The sequence below is a fragment of the Vanessa atalanta genome, chromosome 29, assembly GCF_905147765.1.
Source record: "Vanessa atalanta chromosome 29, ilVanAtal1.2, whole genome shotgun sequence".
Classification (NCBI taxonomy): domain Eukaryota; kingdom Metazoa; phylum Arthropoda; class Insecta; order Lepidoptera; family Nymphalidae; genus Vanessa; species Vanessa atalanta.
Window position 1 is genome coordinate 1077739 of NC_061899.1, and position 20034 is coordinate 1097772.

The 20034-nt window shown below is 37.8% G+C and overlaps 1 protein-coding gene and 2 non-coding genes across 3 annotated transcripts in view; all 3 read right to left on the minus strand.

Annotated features, from left to right (window-relative positions):
- Positions 1 to 3665: 3665 nt before the first annotated feature.
- LOC125074922 (serine/threonine-protein kinase par-1) overlaps positions 3666 to 20034 on the minus strand; it is a 45713-nt gene continuing 29344 nt past the window's right edge. The window contains exons 6-23 of the mRNA XM_047686401.1: positions 19768 to 19891; positions 18744 to 18866; positions 18188 to 18309; positions 17245 to 17341; positions 16874 to 16923; positions 16313 to 16417; positions 15570 to 15680; positions 14770 to 14823; positions 13348 to 13507; positions 12852 to 12931; positions 12433 to 12524; positions 11301 to 11388; positions 10938 to 11019; positions 7681 to 8670; positions 6905 to 7011; positions 6326 to 6431; positions 5762 to 5823; positions 3666 to 5430 (exon numbers count right to left, since the gene is read on the minus strand). Of these exons, the coding sequence (XP_047542357.1) occupies positions 3841 to 5430; positions 5762 to 5823; positions 6326 to 6431; positions 6905 to 7011; positions 7681 to 8670; positions 10938 to 11019; positions 11301 to 11388; positions 12433 to 12524; positions 12852 to 12931; positions 13348 to 13507; positions 14770 to 14823; positions 15570 to 15680; positions 16313 to 16417; positions 16874 to 16923; positions 17245 to 17341; positions 18188 to 18309; positions 18744 to 18866; positions 19768 to 19891 (4143 nt within the window). The 3' untranslated portion in view covers positions 3666 to 3840. The remainder of the gene's footprint in view (positions 5431 to 5761; positions 5824 to 6325; positions 6432 to 6904; positions 7012 to 7680; positions 8671 to 10937; positions 11020 to 11300; positions 11389 to 12432; positions 12525 to 12851; positions 12932 to 13347; positions 13508 to 14769; positions 14824 to 15569; positions 15681 to 16312; positions 16418 to 16873; positions 16924 to 17244; positions 17342 to 18187; positions 18310 to 18743; positions 18867 to 19767; positions 19892 to 20034) is intronic.
- On the minus strand, positions 14506 to 14577 carry Trnae-uuc. The gene has a single exon. It is a non-coding gene; the product is annotated as a tRNA-Glu (tRNA).
- Positions 14920 to 14991, minus strand: Trnae-uuc. The gene has a single exon. It is a non-coding gene; the product is annotated as a tRNA-Glu (tRNA).

Below are 20034 nucleotides of genomic sequence, written 5' to 3' on the forward strand. Positions count from 1 at the left end.
TAGCCAAAGATATTATTGCTAAATTGTTAAAAATCGCTGTATTATTAATATTAATAAATTAATTTATTATTTTAATATAATTGTATTTTTAATATATGGAGCGGTTTGCGAGGCTCGTCCTCACTAACTATATATGTAAAGAACGTAACAGATTTATATTATAGAATATATATTTAAATGAGTAAATTATTATTAAAATATTGGTGTATTATTTATTTTTCTAAATAACAGGTTTTACGTTGAAACCATTATGGTATTACTAGCTCACAAACACAAATTAGGTTAGGTTATTTTCTCCTTGACATTACAGTTTAACTGCGTCTTAATAATAAGTACAATTGTGAGGGAGACAGGAAACAAAACTAGGTTGCCTGGGTCTCCTAGCTCCTCATCTAGGATATCAACTATTTATTTATTTAATTTCACAGTAAATAGGAGAAAGACCAAAAATAAGAAATATATTATCAATTATTAAATAACAAATAAAATAAAAATAAATTACCGATTTCTGAAATAAATCTTAGTAATAAGGCAGGCTTACGTGCTGCATATATTTTTGTCGTTTTTCTTTGGTTTATTAATCTATGTTATGTAGTTTTGAATAGAGGGAAATATTTCAATATGTTTGGTATTTTCCTTTAACTTTTCACTTTGGTAAGATCATATGTAAGTTGATATTATGAGTTAAATTTTCCCATGCAAAGATACTGACACTGCATTAAGCATATTGGTATTCGAATTAGTTGTGTTAGCTGGTTCATACCAACCAACCTAAAGTACTTTTTCTGAGTAGGAACAATATAAATCGTCCTTTATATTGTTTATTTTCTTAATAAACAAGAATATACCGTGAAGTTAGTAAAAGTTCAAAAAACACGTTTGTCTGGTAAATAAATACCACTTCCACTAACTTCATGATTGTTTTGACGATAACCTTGGCAAGGAAATGATCCCCTCCACGTTGCCTCATTGCCGACTTTTCTCATGTCTGAATACCTCCCATTCAGTGTTTAATTTTGATAATAATAACCAAAATATAATTTGAGATGTTTCGTGTATCTCTAAGTTTCGGAAAGCGCTCTGTTAGATAATTGGCTCTAATTAGCCTATTCCAATTGAAGTAGGAAAAAATATAAACAAACTTAAGATTTACGTATTTTATAAATAACTCAGCTATATTGTGCAATACTGAGAGTTTCATTAATAAATCTTTATTTATAATACAACACTATTTATTTATCCTTTATTGCACCTAAACTTAAAACTAAAAATTACATTATTGCTACACAAAGTTGCATGAGGTGCAACACTATTACACTTAACTACTTATTTCCACTTTAATTTTACTTCCGAAATTCCAATAACAGTTTCGTCGACGTTAAAAACGCAATTTTTTCGCAAATCCACAGTGAATTTTTTTTTAGCATTAGCAGCCTGTAAATTTTCCCACTGCTGGGCTAAAGGCCTCCTCTCCCTTTGAGGAGAAGGTTTGGAGCATATTCCACCACGCTGCTCCAATGCGGGTTGGCGGAATACACATGTGGCAGAATTTCGTTGAAATTAGACACATGCAGGTTTCCTCACGATGTTTAACCTTCACCGCCGAGCACGAGATGAATTATAAACACAAATTAAGCACATGAAAATTCAGTGGTGCCTGCCTGGGTTTGAACCCGAAATCATCGGTTAAGATGCACGCGTTCTAACCACTGGGCCATCTCGGCACAGTGAATATCACAGATGAATCAAGCTCTCGACCAATAATATCTCGTCAATTTGCTGTCAAATGTTCTTTGTTTGGCTTTTCTCTTATTATTGTTGGAATAGAGTAAAGCTTATAATTGTGGGATGTCAACGGCGCACCAACGACCACAGCACCTTTTGTCTTCCCTACTCGGTCACTATGGTAATTGTAATCTGTCAGTGTCACCAATATCAATGTGATCGCATGTAGTCCATTTAAACAGATAAAATGACCGAGAAATGTACATGAACCGAGAAGGCCGATTTTTGGATATGTTGTAGGGAGGGCTTGAAAATGTCGACCTCGATTTTCTATGTGCGTTTGCCACCATCTTGAAAAAATTTAGTTTTTTTTTTTTTTGTAAAAACTCGGCTGCGTGTCGTGATACAAGAATCATTATGATTATATACTTTTTTATTGCTTCATTTGCCTTCTACAATTTAGGTCCTACACATTTTTAGCCTACCGTTGATGGTTATCAAGATATCGAGCGCGATATTGGAAAAGGAAGACATCGTAGCTGGTTTATTGCCTTTCTCGTAGTATTCATTGAACATCTGTTTGTTTTGATACCTACATTTTGAAGTGATTGAACTTCTTATGGCTGGATAAACCGCATCGTTACGTAACGCGTTACGTTGTGCAGCATGTTTAATGTATATCATTAAAAAAAGCGTAGGATTTTTTAATAAAACAACCAACATAACATTATGGAATCGGAATTGTTTATTAAAATATTATTTACAAGAATTTTTTAAACTTTGATAACGCGACACTAACTACTCATGGCATTCGTAACTACTATCGATACGGACAGACGACGGACAATCTCAGTCGTGTATAAAAATAACATTACGAAAAAAAATATATTGAAATCCAGAGGGAGACCGACCGTCGCCTTCCCTATCGAGATATTACAACATTTTGTAATTACTTGATTTTTAATTTAAAAAATGAATCTTTTATCAAATAACTATAAAACATTGTACAATTTCACTTAACTATATGTACAAACTTAAACTATATTAAAATCTATAATGGAATAGTACAATAAATCTTGGAATAAATAAAATCAATTGTTTTTTATCAACATAATATACAAATACATCTGAAACATCAGAGAAAATTATATACATTACATAAAGACAATCTGTTTTGAACCGTATCAGGACTGATTTAGGTTCAGAATACAAGATCGATACAAGTTTGAGACAAACTCGAAAGTTAAAATGAATTTAACACACCAAACGAGATGGAACGAGGCGTTTTTAAGCGCAAAGGTATGGCCGCAGCTGTATAGTAACATTCCAATGGCATGACTAGTAAAGATAAACAACCTTAGATTTAAATATTCCATGCGGTTTACTAATAGCTCAGCTATATTGTACACAACAAACAGTTCTTGATTGATACGTCCTTAAGACCTCGTCCAATAATATCGCGTCAATCCAAGGTCAAAGGTCATTTTTTTATTTAATACTCCTGCCATTGGAATTAGATATAGGTGTCGATCCTTAAACATTAAGTATAGAAGAGGAATGGAACTTCGAAATTGAATTAAATGCTCAATAAAATAAAGTTCATATTAAATCACGAGACATCGCACGCAATGGCTTTATGATATGGGTTAAATATTGTTACAGTATTTGTTATTTCGCCTTACAGTCCAAATTCTAAACTGGACCCCATTTATGGTACTATTTTTATCACATTTTTAACGTCACACGACAAAGTTACATCATAAACGGTCCTATCGTTTTCCTTTGTTATTAACCAACTTCAAAAAAGAAGGTTAATGTGGACGCGTTTTTTTTTTTATTGGATTATTTTGTGGTCATACTTGCAAGGAAATACATTTCCTTTTAAGCTTATTATCAGTAATCAAACGAGAAAAGAATTGGCAAATTCTATGATATCGTGCATTTTTTAATTCACATATAGTGATATATTTCTTTGTATCATTTGTCGTAAAATCGTCACGAAAACAGCGTCTGTCTTAGCACCGAACCGAGGCTTAGCGACCACGAAAATATGACTACGATTCTTGTCAAAAAAATTACCTTTTCCGATGCGGAAAAATTTACCGAAAACTCCATCTATACTGTTAGACTTGTGATCAATTGCTGGCAAAGTTTCCCGTATTCCCGCTGATCGCCGGATATCCGCCTCATTTTCAAGCCCTTCTTTTCCTTCGCTTTATTTTCGCAAACGACTAGTTCTATCTGAATACCGCCAGAGTATTCCAAGTTCAGGAAACCCGTTAGTGCTTCAGAATCATCCGTTTTGTCTTTCTGGTCGCCTTTTTCGATGAAAATATTTTGGGGGGGCACCCTTGTGTTTATCGTTTCTTTTAGCAACTCTACTATCCTTTGTGAATCTAATTGGGAACATACCGTTGATAGCGCGACTTCGTAGTACTCCTGAACGCATGAAACCTTTTGCGGGCTCAACAGAATCGGTATTCTTTGGTCGTCGGGTCTACAAATCTCTGATAAACGCAAATCCATCGTCGACCGCTGCAGCTTCTCAATTTCACTAGCATGCGGACTTTCTTCTTCAAATTTATCTAACGTTTTATCTCTAGGCATGTAAACATCCTCGTAATATTCTTTAACTTCTCCGAGAACACCTTGAGCGGAGAACGAAGATCTTGGAGTCTCCCCCTTTTCTGAAAAGCTGCTTCGACCAAAGTCGCTCTTTTCGGAGAACGAGGACCGTCCGAAATCGCCTCGTTCTGAGAAACTACCCCTGTCGGAAAACGAAAACGATTCTCTATGCTCCGAGAAGCTACCCCTATTTTCGCTAAAACCTGAACTAATTGAAACTATATTCGAATAAATGGACTGAACGTTTTGTTCGCAATTCGGCGACGCGTTCGCCGAATCGTTACTCAAGGAATCGTCGCTGAAACCCAAGCTCTTATCGCTGCCCCGCCTCGCGAGCTCCTCCGTTAAGTATTTACTCGTTTCGTCCACACTCTCTTTGGGCGATGGCATTTCCGTATCCTTATCTAAATTTTCTATGTCTTTGGGCAGTTCGATGGATTCAGTTTCCTGGCTAACTTTTCTACCTATACCTTTGGTTATCGACGGTCGGTCGTCCAAGTCCGACGGCTCTGATATGACGAACTGCGGTAATGGATATTTGGAATTTTCTAGGCTGTCCACGCTGTCCTCTGACGACGACGCTACGAGTGTGATTTCTGATCCTAAACAATCTGTCAAACTTATCTGCGGATGAGTCGAAGCGTAGTTCTGGAGTTGGAAGGTCCTTTCCGGGAATTTAGCTTCACCATTCTGACTACCATTGCCTATCTCCTCCTGGATCATGTCTAGGGGCGATCCGGGGTTGGAGATCGGAGAATTGTTAAGAGATCTGTGAGCCACTACGTGTATTTGAGGATGGACCATCGGATGGAGCTGAGGGAAGGTCGTATCCATTTCTACATTACTTCTTAAATCTAAGGGTGTTGCGTTGGGTTGCGGCGTTCCTCTGGTTATGGAACCGGTGTGTAAATAACTTAAGCCTTCTGTGATTTGGTGGAGGGGGGAGCCGGGGCTAGCGGGGGAGGTGTGTCCGGACAGCAGCCCGTAGCTCCCGTACGAGTGGATGGATTTGAATACTTCTTGCGAGAGTTGTGGCGAGTATAAGGTGTTCAAATTTATGCCTAATTTTAGTGACAGGTCCTGAAAAAAAAGAAATTATCATTAAGGAAAAATAATTAAATTGATTAAAATACGAAAAAGTAATGTTTATTAAAAAAACTTTTTATTATTTTGAAAAGTACAGTTTGCAAAAAAATATACATAAAATATAAATAACGATTTTTTTCTATATTTTAATTTTTTGCCTGATTAAGTTCTTTATTATGTAATTTTTATTTATTTTGCTAATAAATATTATTTTACAAAAATATGGTGTTTTGCTCACCGTAAATAGTATTTAATAATAACAGTTATGACATATCGACTCGTCTTTGCTTAAATGAATTGCAAGCATGTTTACTTGTATATTTACCTGTGCGGGGTCAGCGCTCAGCTCCAGCGTGGGAGCGGAGGCACCGGCATGAATGGGGGACCCTTGAATTTGAGAATAAAATATTGATTCTTATTGTTAATTGATAATATACTCTATTGTACACCATAAACAAAAATATAACCAATTATTTCATGTGTTTTACAAAGGGCGGACTTATGGCTAATTAGCCATCTCTTCCAGACAACCCAATCTGAGATAGATTTTTTAAAACCCGGGTATTGCCCTTGATATAAACAAAAAATATATTAAATCAAAAATTTTTAAATAATTAATTGTAGTGCGCAGCTTCGATCGCATTTTAAGGAGTTGGTCGTCCGATGCTACGTAAAAAAAGGTAGCCTATCTCCTTCCTTAGGGTTCATGCTTGGTTCATACCGGGTTACATTACATTTGGTTCTGTAGGTAGACCATAAAAGCGTAAAAACATCACTTACGACCTACAGAGGTAAACGTAAGGACCAGCCCGCCCATTACAAATACATTTATTTGTACTTAACGATGTACAATATAGTATTTAATACATATGTAGATTCTAATACATACCTGGTACAGAAGTGGCGGGTGTGTGCAGACGCTCCGCGGGGGGAGACGCGCCCCCCACTCCACCCACACCCGCGCTGGCCCCACCCGAACGACGTTCCAGGCCGCGCTGAGAATACACAATACGACATATAGATATGGATTTTATAGTGACATTTAAGTTTAGCGCTGTCTACAGTAACTGATTTACATATTTTTACATACTTTTATTTCATAGCATTGTATTTCAAATAGGAAGGTGGGCCTGGTGGCAAGTGGCACTACCGTCCATAGACAGTGGCACTGTTAGAAATATTAACCTTCCCTTACATCGATAAAGTGCGCCCCTCGTAACTGAGATGCTACGTCCCTCCTGCCTGTTATTAGACTATCTCGCTCATCCTTCAAGTACAACAAGACTAAGTACTACTGCTTGGCGGAAGATTGTCAGATGAGTGGGCGGACCCTACTCAGAGAGAATTCGCACGGAGCCGTACGGCCGACTGAACTTCTATTATTGTTTCGGTTGGTTCAATAAACAATGAACGAATTCATCGTCAACACCCATCGGCGCAACGAGCAGCCCCACCCGCGGCGGCCTACCTGCAGCTGCTGGTACTCCAGGCGGGCGGAGGCCAGGTCGTGCGCGCCGCGCGGCGGAGACACCTCCGCGCGCCGCACGGGCGAGTAGCGCTCCGCGTGCTCGCGGGCTGGGGGGGGGGGGGAGGTCGAGTTTCAATTTGAATCTTTTCATCTTTGACATATACAACATAACACGTGAATCTTAGCTCGAACTTTAACTAACGATTGCGAGCTCCGGGAACCCGGCTAAGCATCACTGAGTTGTCATGAACTTGATGAGGAAACCTGTAAGTATTGTATTGCAGCCGTTACGGAATAACTATGTGCTATTACTGTGAATGTGGTTTTTTACTAAATAATCTTTAAAATTACTAATTTGATTCTAATTTCTCATATAGTCCACTAAAAACTCCATTTCACGAATCGAGGTCCCAAAGAGTTGAGCGCTCATTGGTTAATGCGTGTGACCTTCAGTAGATAATCTTCGCATCGACCAATGAGGTGTCAGTATTTTGTTCCTTAAGATTTCGACTCGTGATGGACTATAAGTTTAACTGATTAACTTACCTTGACTAACTTAACTTTAATTAACTTATTAAATTGTCATTGAAACGCAACTATCTACAAACAAAACGAATAAAAGCTCAACAAAAACAACATCAATTCAACACAATAAAACGTGCAAACACACAACACACACACACTAAATCATAATAATAAAAAAGTCCCTCGTAATATCACCTTTGAGCATATTAAAACCGTAATCCTTAATCCCTTATTAATGTTTAACAAATTACCCATTTCCTGTACAGTTGCCAACATTTGCAGTTTGACACGCTGAGGGCCAGAGTACTTCCGGTGGCGACTGTACTGATTCTGATTGAACCCACTGCCACTGACCGGAGTGCCAGCGGTTATAGACCCGCTGGGTATATTCGTTGGGGTCGGACCGAAGGTTTGGTTATAGCCGAAGTTACCAAAACCGGTGCCAAAGTTCTTACTGTCCATTGGTATGCCAGACACTATTGAACCCTGGGTTTGAACTGGTGTACCGGAAACTATAGAGCCCTGACTTTGAACTGGCGTACCGGAAACTATTGAACCTGGATTTTGCAACGTGTTACCAGGACTAAAATTTTGACTTTGGATTGGGGTACCAGTTAATATTGACCCCTGGTTTTGCATAGCTGTATTGAAGTTCTGGTTTTGTAGAGGACCTTGGTTTTGGATTGGTGTGCCAGACATGATCGACCCCTGGTTTTGTATCGGAGTACCAGTCATGATGGAGCCTTGGTTTGGCAACGAAGGAGTTATAATTTGTTGGTTCTGGACAGAACCGGTTTCCATAGAATTCTGGTTAGATAGGGGAGTACCAGACATAATAGAGCCATGGTTGGGAGTGTTGAAAGATTGACTTTGCATGGGGGTACCAGTAACGATTGATCCCTGATTGGATATGGGAGTACCACTTATTATCGACCCAGTTTGTGAAACAACAGCCCCGTGAGTTGGTGAAAATTGAGACATAGATGGGGTATACGGCGAGACAGCCTGATTTGAACCCATTATACTGCCCTGTGGAATAGTTTCTAAGACTGGTTTCATTGAATTCTTAGCGTAATTAGGTGTTCCTGCTGTTATTGAACCCTGGGGATTTTGGGTGTTTGCCGGTGGGGGGCTCTGGTAACCGGTCTGGTTTTGGTAACTATAGCCCCCTTGAATCGACGGGGGAAGGTAGTTTCGTTTCATTCGCTTCTCAACTTCCATTACGAGCTCTGGACTAATTACTAGAGGTTGGAGAAAAAAAAAATTAGCAAAAAAAAAAACAACATGCACTAGCGTTAAAATATGAAGACTCATTTTTACTCAATATATGAGAGTGTTGTTGCTGAACAGTATATGATATATATATATCGGAGCGTGGTTACTTTAGTTGTTGATTTGGATAATTAATGAATCGAATAGTTGGCAATAATGTTTGATGGCTGATTTACTTATAAGAGCGGGTCACCCCGAATGGAGTTGTAAGCGTCATGGCAACGCGAGTCGTGATGTTTGGACAAGCTTCTCGAATGCGATGGTTGCTTGCAAACCCATTTGCTCTTAATCGAGATGAATTATTGTAATCCTTTGATATTATTGCGGTGTACGATTATTGTATCAATTAATACAGTGATTAGACGATATTAAATACGTTTTATTTAATGAATATCTCCATTGCACGCCCACATAGTCTTACAAATGTCGGATCAATCCCCGAACCCAACTGTTCGGCATCTTGTTTCTCCGACATATATATGACGAATAATTTATATATTTCAGAAAGCTAATGCCAATTTTATATGTTCAGATCAATCTAGAAAAAAAATCATCTCGGCTATAGTTTTTAAGTTATATTCAAACCAATACACCACGCCGAGTAAATCTTGATACTTTTAACGATTATTACAAAATAGGCTGATTCGGCACGAAAGCGTCAATCGTATCACTCGGAAATTCGATTAGTACCTCATCCCCCTAACAAACTATAATAAGTCTTCATACTTTAAATAAATTAAAAAAATAGCAAATAATATTTATAAACAGGCTTTAACAGATAATTTTGCTGCAAGTTATTATCTGGGTATTAATTCATCTCATGCTCGGCGGTGAAGGAAAACACCGTGAGGAAACCTGCACGTGTTGAATTATTATTATTTTTTTATTAAATTACATTAACAGCCTGTAAATTACCCACTGCTGTGCTAAGGCCTCCTCTCCCTTTGAGGAGAAGGTTTGGACCATATTCCACCACGCTGAAACAATGCGGGTTGGTGGAATACACATGTGGCAGAATTTCGTTGAAATTAGACACATGCAGGTTTCCTCACGATGTTTTCCTTCACCGCCAAGCACGAGATGAATTATAAACACAAATCAAGCACATGAAAATTCAGTGGTTTGAACCCGTATCATCGGTTAAGATACACGCGTTACAACCATCATCTCGGGCCATCTCGGCTCAATAGCTATAAAACCTACTTTAATTAAAGAGGCCTTACACAGGCATTAGGAGGCCACAAACAAGCTGTCAATCAAAGTTTTAGTTTGTCTACTTCGATTCTTGTGTTGTTGTAAATTTATCCTAGTGAGATTCTGGAATACTAGACTAGTCAGGATAGTACTCCAGCCCGCATCGAGTCAGCTCTAGTATCGATCACCGTTTAATTTATTAATTTAATAAGTATATCAATTAAAAATGAACGCAACATTCACAAATTCTAACACGTAAACTAATGAACAACACGTAAATATATATGACACTCATGATAATAGCGTTTTAAGGTCCAGAATCTCTTACGATAAAATCAAATCGAGGCCCGTAGAAGCACTTTTGAATCGTCATGTTAGTGTTGTCAGCTTTACGTTAAACCGTAAAAAAATCAAGCAGCAAAAATATCTCTTAAGTACATTGGTTTCGAAAACTTTCCACAACAATAAAATATTACATTTAAATTTATTGAATTTTATATTTAAAATTAAAAAAAGAAAAAGTTTTCGTAACCAATATTTCGACAATTAAAAAATATATATATATTTCATTGCAAAACAAAATGTTTAAATTATTAAAATATATATCCACACATCGAATACAGACATGAAACGGATGATTATTGCAAATAACAAATAAATCTTCAGCCTTCTTCGAGGCATTAGACCTTGATCTTGAATCTATGATATTCATCATGGATTCGCGTAAAAAAAATAAAGAATCGTGCTCAGACTGTCGGAGATGTTTTTGAAAGTAAAATTAAAGGGGACTAAAGTTAAGCTCAATAGTCTTATACAATAAATAAATATACATCAATCAAGAACTATGCATATGTCGCGCACAATATAGCAGCTGTTAGCCTTTTAATTTTGAGTATATCATTATTGTTATATTTGTATGTCCACAGACTATCTATCGTATTTTTTTTTTTTTATTATTTGGTTGTGTTCGTGCACATCTTTGGGATTGAAGAGACCGATCGTTAATGTTATCTGCAATAGCCCGCGGGCGGGGCGCACTGACCGGGCGGGCGCTCGGTGACGGTGAGCAGGCCGCTGCGGCGCACGCGCACGCTGGCCGCCGACGCCGCGCCGCCCGGCGCCGTCTGCAACGGGCGTCACGTCACGCGTTAGCACTTACGGCCTTCGGCGACCGTGTCTCGTCTGAACCCTTGTCGCCGCCCCATCGGATTGCGAGTGCGAGGGCACAGAGAGCGCACCCGTGTTGCGCACACACCTGTGTGTGTCCAAACGTAATATGCCCCGCGTTGCCTGGTCTCCCTTGTTAGGTTGGGACGCCATTACTACTTTGAAATATGCGCTCGTTTAAATTTGTAATTGATTTAAACTACACAGGACCGGAACAGTTCCAGAACAAACGACTAACCATGGTGGGGGCCGCGCACGCAGAGCTGGCGGCGTCCTCCGGGGTGGCCATGGTGTGCCGCTTGCTGCTGCCGCGGTTCAGCATGTACCTGGAACCACACACAATTATATTATTATTATTTTTTAAATAATAGCAAGTCTTTGCCCTGTTTGATCGTACCCCTAGTATATATCAAAGTCAAAGTCAAAGTCAAAAATCTTTATTCAATATAGAAGTGTTTACACTTGCTTATTGATTGTCAAAAATCTACCACCGGTTCGGAATTTAGCACCTCGGACCTGAGAAGAATCGGCGAAAGAAACTCAGCGGAATATATTTTTTTTCATTTTATTTAACCATTTTCCATGTAGGTACAATGATAAGTATATTTTAGTTGTTTGAAACAGCCTGGAGGCGATCATTTCATTCCCAAGGTGTGCAGTCAACTAAAAAGTCATTAGTGTTGTAATATCCTTTAGCACACAAACGCTCTTTAACGACTCTTTTGAATTTTATAATTGAATAATTTTGAACGTTTTCTGGGATCCTGTTGTAAAAACGTATACATTGCCCCAAAAAAGACTATACTATACTAACCCTGTGTAATCGGGTACTTGGAGTAACAAGTTTATTCTTGTTCCTATAGTCTTTGGTTCTTATTTAGTTTATTTTTTTTATGTCGTGTAGGTAGGAGGACAGGCAAATGAGCCACCTGATGGTAAGTGGTCACCAATAGACAATGATACTTCCAGAAATATTAATAGTTTCTCAATGAGTCACATAAGACGTTATATCTCTTGTTCCTGTTACACTGGCTCACTAACCCTTCAAACCGGTAGAATATATATATGAGTGAGCAGTACCTACTCAGTCGAGCTTTAATTTTTTTCAGATATCACAATCTAGCTTTAAATATTACTAATCACTTTAATAAAATTGAAATTGAACTGTAATGAATATGTTGATATCACATTCATTGAATTTATGCTAAAATAGTCAGCTTACATCACACCAGAACCCGAGCACCTGGGTTCAAACCCGAGACAAAACAAAAAGTCAAATGATTAAGTCCAAATAAGGAAGTTAACAGATGCCTTAAAATAAGTCGTCAATCCTGCATATGAGTTTCTAAAACGTTTAAAAATATATGTACCTGCATAAATTATTGTTATACGTAGAATCACTGGCTTGTTCTTCCGTCTGTTCAGCATCTGATGGCCTCGTGGGTGTCCCGCTGTCTGAAACCTGAGATAAATATTGAATATATAACAAAACCGATTTTTTTTAATATAAACTTTTGAAGTGATAACTTCGTTACGTAACGCGTTACGGTGTCAGTCTGTCTATCTCCTATCCTCCTATACCTAAGCTTTTCTCGAGTGTAACAATTTCAATATTAAATAGTTCAACTTAGATTATATTAAGTTATCACGTATTTTTTTTATTAAAGCAAGTGACGAGTATTTTGAACGACTTAATCATTACATAAATATATATATAGAATAATCTTATTATCTAGTGTTTACGTGTACACGTGTGTGTGTGTGTGTGTGTGTGTGTGCGGGTACGTACGTGGTGCTTGGGCGCGGCGCACGCGTCGCTGGCGCGCACGTGCGCGCCGCCGTCCGACGCGCGCCGCCCGAACGACGACGCTGGGGGGGACATGTTAAGTACAGTATGTGGAAATAAGCATTATATACGGTGAGCACACATACATATAATCACAGGTCCAGTATCACAAAAATATGGTAGATAAATATAGTTTTAAAAGACTTCGAAGACCGACCGACTGAGAATTTTAAAACATTAAAATGTTTATAACATGTTAATATCTACCGCCAACTAGCGGCGAATAACAAAAGAATGGATAGATATAAAAATATCAAAAAATAATTTAAAAAATTAAAAAAACCGACCTTAATATCGACTTCTTTGTGGCCAGTGTGACTCGATTTCAAATATTGAAAAGTAACGACGGTTGAAATTCGCATACAACATTTCACTGCCTTTTTCGTGTAAAGCACTCATAGGTACCTCCACAGCGATGGTCTGTCCGTCCGGTACCCACCTTGCGTCTGCATGGCGACGGGCGGCTTGAGCAGGTGGTGGTCCTTGACGCTGCAGTAGCGCGGCGGGTGGTGCTGCACGGCGGGCAGCTTGGCCGCCAGGTTGGTGTTGGGCAGCAGCGACACCTCGGCCTGCGCCAGCGCCGCGGGCGCCGCCCCGCACTGCGGACACGCCACTCGTCAGCACTCACACATAGTGAAAATTTCGAGTGATTTTCGAATATCATTTGTTGTAGTTTTATTAAAAAATAGTTATTAATCTATTATTATAGATTATCCGTGTCTCCAGTTTCGAAGTACGACGTTCAGAAAATCAAGTAATCAAGGATGTTATGGATATATAATTTCGGATCTGGATATGTGAATATTTTACAAATTTCAGATAATGTTAGGGATACGAAAACACTTCGGATCGTCCGATTGTTATTTAGTATTAGGTATAAGCTCAGAAAAAAAAAACCAAATAGGTACTATCTTTGTTATACTTTTTAAAGCACTATGGAATTACAAAATTTTTTTTTAGTCACGGAAATTCATAACATCCGTGGTATATTTATTGGTTGTTTACAAACAGACAAATGCTAGTAATTTTCCCACAATTCCACACGGTCATGATTTGTACGGTAACTATTTTTAATTTTTATTATTGCATAATTAGGGCTATAATGATAATAGTTGATAAATAAATACGTGCTGTCACATTAAATTAAATAAATTTTAACATAAAAATAAGGAAACAGTTGAGTATTTCATTAAAATTTTAATGGATTATTGTTGCTTGAGCAGTTGCGATAGAGTTACTCATAGTTAGTAGATATAGTATATGCCAATCACAAGAGGACAAAAGTCAAACAAACAACAGCAAATTGACGCGATATCATTGGTCGAGAGCTTGATTAATCTATGATATTCACTATGGATTTGGAAAAAATGTCGTTTTTGAATGTCGACGAAGCTGGTATCAAAATCATGAATTATTTTTAGTGTACAAAACAGCTGAGTTATTAGCAAATCGCACGGAATACGTTAACCTAAAATTATATATCTGTGAATAAAAAAATGAATATTGAAAAAAAAATACAAGCTGAATTAATTTTCGAATAAAAGAAAACATAAAATATGGAAAAAAAATTGTAAAAAATAAAAATACAAAAACGTACTTCCCGTACCGGGAATCGAACCCGAGCCTCCTGGGTGAAAGCCAGGTATCCTAGCCACTAGACCATACGGGATACAACAGATTTGTTGAAAAACACGTTCCATTTTCAAAATAGATTATAATTTACTTAATAAATATATATTTTTAATTATATTCGCTGAGATGATATAAACCGGGGAAACATTTTAGGTATTTGTAGATAATATATAATCCCATTATTTGTGCAATTATGTCTATAAATAAAAATAAATAAATGTTCACATACACTAAAGTGTGCTGAGGCACAGTGCGGCACATTACGTCCGGATAATTCGCCTGCCTGAAATCACATAAAAAAAAAATTAAACCTTTTTTTTTAAATAAAAAATATTAAACAAAATAGTAGTAATCAAATATTAAAATAAAAAAAATTATATTCCCGTACCGGGAATCGAACCCGAGCCTCCTGGGTGAAAGCCAGGTATCCTAGCCACTAGACCATACGGGAGATACGAATAAAGTTAAAATAGTTGATCTATCTCAAAAACAGATTATCTTTTAATGATGCCATACTTAACGTGGCGTTTTAGAACTGTTTTCAATATATTTTTTTGGGTAGATATATCTACTTATGGAGATTTCATATAATTATATATTTTTGTATTATTGTTGTTTACTTTTTAGGGTTTTTAATATTAATTTTGGAATAAATATAAATTTTTTATTATTATTATTTTATAGTTTAAAGGAACGTACACTAGACAAAATAATTCAGTAATTTAATAAATTCTGTAGACGATAAGCGACCTAGCAAGGGTTGAACAGAACTCATTTTAGCTAAAAAGTAACATTAAATTAAATATTTATAAAATATGTCAATATTATAATAAGACCCAGATAGGAGAACGGGACTCCAGCTCTGAGGCGTCCACAATATATTTTTGTAGATGTGACATAAAAACAAATGAATATACTTCGTAAACGAAGTACTTTTCTTTTACGTCGACTAGCCCGCCCGGCTGGGTATCACACCTATCATGAGTTCTACCGCGAAGCAGCGACGATCAAAGCTACAGGGATACGTGCCTGGCGGCAGTCGCCGGGCCCCACGGTGTGGCGGCGCGCGGCGGGCGCGTCGTGTGCGCGCGCGCAGGCCGGCGGCGCCGCCTCGCACGCGCCCGGCGAGCCCGAGCCGAACTGCGGACAACATTTACTATGGATTCGCTTCTTGCCGGTTCGTCTCGGTAGAATCTACATTCCGAGCCGGTGGTAGCTTCACTTTAAACGGTTTGTTAAATGACTATTCAAAAGTGCTCGTAAAAGCCTCCTTGAATGAAGTATGTTTTGATTTTGAACTTGAGGTGAAATTGAAGTTCATATGAGAAGTTAACTGGAGGTGTTATGTAATATCTAGAGATATATAGACGATGAAATGTTTGTAGTTCATAGTATAGCCGAGCTGTAAGCAAATCGCATAGGATATGTCAATCTAAGGTTTGTTTAGGTATAATTCTTTGTCGATTCGAATAGTGTATAATTTATTTTTCTTATAAATTATATTCTTCCATCAATTTAACTTTAATTCAAATCTTTATTAATGTAAAAATTGATCTAGTTCTCGACCTGCAAACTAGGATAGGGTTAGCAAAAACATAATTTTTAATTAAAATTATACAAAAAATTGTTGATCAGCGGGACTCTACTGTATTCAAATCAAACCTAAAGCAATGTTTATGCAAACTCTACAGAGAAGCATCTTCAAGAAATTTTATCAAAGTATAAAAATCAAAGAATTAAACATAGTTTCTATATTTAATGTCTAAACTTACCTTCTCGAAGCTGTCTCCCTGTCCAGCAGTGAGGTACCCAGGAGCCTGCAAGCTTTCCGAACCCGAACTGATGTCCTCAGCCTCCATTTGTTCCTCTTCACCACTCTGAAATTATATAAATAATACTATTAATAAACGAATATAATTTCAATGTCAAAAATGTACTTTGGTCTTTTTAGCAGCGAGCCACAAAATTACATATGATTAACTATTTATCGCATGCGTCTTCGCTCGTGTTTTGATGTTCAAACTTCCTTCATACCAAATTTCATAAAATTCATTACAAGGGTTTGACCTTGTAAGATCAAAAAACACACAAACATTTAGATTAAATTTATAGTATTATAGTCAATAAAGATACAATTTTTAAATGACAGAACTAATTTTGGATAGTCAGTAAAAAAATATATTGCTAGTGACAGAATAAATTAATTTTAGACGGTCGGCAGAAAAATATATTTGCTACCTTCAATAGATAATAAGGATGTACTACGGGACAATTCCCGTAGTACATCCTGATAATTATACTTTCATTATATTTAAGTATGTATGTTCGTTTACCTTACAACTAGTGAGATCTAAGGGCCGACCTGTCGTGGAGTCGAGTGAATCTGAAATACAGTAAAACGATATCATATACAAAGGCGAATTTATTTCACAGCTCGTTGACAGTCGAATGTACCACCATACCACCACGTTTTTATATGAAATGTGGTCCTAATGGTAAGTGTTCACCATCGCTCGTGAAGAAACCTGCATGTGTCTATTTTCAACGATATTCTGCCACAAATGTATTCCACCAACTCGCATTGGAGCAGCGTGGTGGAATATGCTCCAAACCTCCTCAAAGGGAGAGTATGCCTAAGCCCAGCAGTGGGAAATTTACAGGCTGTTAATGTAATGTATGTAATAAATCTTAATGTCTTGAATACCTCTGTCCATGTCTGTAGCGCCGTCTTTCTGTTGCAACTTGTCCATAAGTAAATGATATATCGCTGATATGTGATCGAAACGTTCCTCTTGTACCGACTGAAATCATATTAACATAAACGTTAATACATTTAATACATACTCTATTCCAACCATTAGGAGAAAGGCCGAACAAACAACATTTGACAGCAAATTGACGCGATATCATTGGTCGAGAGCTTGTTTAATCTGTGACATTCACTGTGGATTTGCGAAACTTTTATCGGAACTTTGGAAGTAAAATCAAAGTGGATATAAGTAGTTAAGTGTAATAGTGTTGTATTATAAATAAAGATATATTCATGATAAACTCTTAGTAGTGCACAATGTAGTCGAGTTATTAGCAAATCGCATGAGATACGTGTGTCTATGGTTTGTTTATCCTTATTCCTACTTCGATCGGAATAGGTTATATATTCAGTTTGAATTGTATTAATAGACTATACTTTTATAATTGTCAAAAGTTGGACTTTCAGTGTATAATCTGGACCACATAATTAAACATTCTTATTATAAAGACCAATACTAAAAAAAATATATAAATTTACCAGTAAGTCTTAAACTATAAAATAACTCCTAAACTTATTTTTAAGCTGTGTACATAAGGTCGTCATTGTCACGTTGGTAACAAAACAGCCTTAGATCTTTTAGTCCTTCATAAACCCTAAAAAATAGTTCCAATCTACCTCTTCAGCGAACGTAAGCTAGTACAAAATACACCTCAATATTTTATGTATAGTTTTGCTGACCCTACTGGTTAATCGGTACGGGACGCTATCGTCTGTCGGGGCCTGTCTGACTACCGAGAGTCTCGTCAACGTTCAGAGTGTCTCCAGCGAGCGAGTTCCCAAGCTTAAGTACCGGAATGGAGGGGAATTGTCTCGTCTGGCGTAGGGGACGGCTCACCTGCTGCACGTGCTGCAGCGCGAGGCCGGGCAGCGCCAGCATGCGCGCCAGCACGGCGTCGTGCAGCGCGGCGTCGCCCGGCGGGCGCGGCCCGTGGCACGCGCACGCGCCGCCCGACGCGTCTGCGGGCAGCGGGGGCTCACATCGACTGCACCGGTTGGTACCAGTTTCGACTACTGGACCAGTTGAAACCAGTTTTGTCCAACCGATGAGTATAGTATTTTTTTTAATTTGTTAGTTAAAGGGGAAATTTAATGTGTTCATGTGTGTAAGTTTATTACTGCAACTTTTAAATGTGAGAACAGTTTTGGATGAGTGTGTGTTAGCATCCTTATCATCATCTCATATGTTATGACAAAAAATAATATTTTTGACATTTTCTTTAATTTTTTGGTTAAAGATTATCTTTTTGAATCATCATAGCCGCCATGACTGCTTTGATAGTATAACATTTTGTAAGTAGTAACATTTTTAAGTTCATGGCTGTTGTTAAAATATTTGTTGTAAAACAGGTATCGCTCCGAGCACCATGACTCCGTGACGGAACCGGTCGTACCGTAGCTGCCGGGCCCGGGCCCCGGCTGGTGCGCCTGCAGCCAGCGGTGGCGCGCCACCCCTCGCAGCGACAGCCGCCGCTCAGGCTCCACCACCAGCATGTGTCGAATCAGCTGCTCGCACTCTGAGGACACAAGACTCTCCAATAAAAATTTACACAAAATTAAAACTACCGCCGATTCATTTGGCAAATTTAGTAGGCCAGGAGGTGATCGTCACATTCGTGAAGTATTCTATAATCCGCTCACTGGTATATGTACGTACATGTCACCGTAAGATTACAAAAATCGTTAGATTACAAATCAGCGCGCGGGATGCATTCCGTTCTACGCCAGTTCACAATTTGCCCGCTTCTCATCGATAGATTACAATATAGCGAAAAATAATGCGTTAAATTGAAATCATATTTCACGGTTAACAATATTTCGACAGTTTACAATCAGACGAGATAGATTGTAATCTAACGATTATTGTAATCTTACGGTGACATATATAATCCAAATTGACAATATAGGGCTAGTGGCCACACAAAAATATTAATTTACATTTTTTAATTGAACCTTAGACCATTTTGATCATTCGGGTTATGATATCATCTTTATTCGGAAATGGGGTGAATAGGAATTTATTTCTCAAGAACAAATACTAGCTGTCGCCTGCTACTTCAGACGTTAGGAATAAAAATGCGTATGTCCTTCCTTGGGGTCCAAGCAAGCTTTTATCAAATTCGCTTTAGTGGTTTACCCGTGAAAACGTAACAGACAGACGGATAGACAGACATACATTCCCGTTTATAATATAAGTTTAGATGACATTTGATAATTATTCATTATTATTCATACTATACAAACATACCGCAATTAACTAAATATAATTTATACCAATAATATTACGAAGAGGTAAAATTTGTTTGTTTGTATGTTGGGGTTAATCTCCGGAACTAGTCTATTCTTATAATATTTTTCACCTTTAAAAAGCTCATCAAATCATTATGTATTTTTATGTTTATATATCATCAAACATACCTTGTGACATAAAGTACGGTATCCTAAACTTGCCGCTGAGCACCACACTCCTCAGCTCGCTGAGAGTGCTGCCGTCGAAGGGCAGAGCGCCGCAGACCAGCACGTAAAGAACAACACCGAGGGACTGGAAATCAAAAGCAATTGCTGTTTACTAAAAATTAAAAATAAATGAATAATACTGAGCTGATCTGATCCTTTTGCCATGAAATATAAGTAATGATTACTTGTATTTGGTAATGAGCCGAGATGGTCCAGTGGTTAGAACGC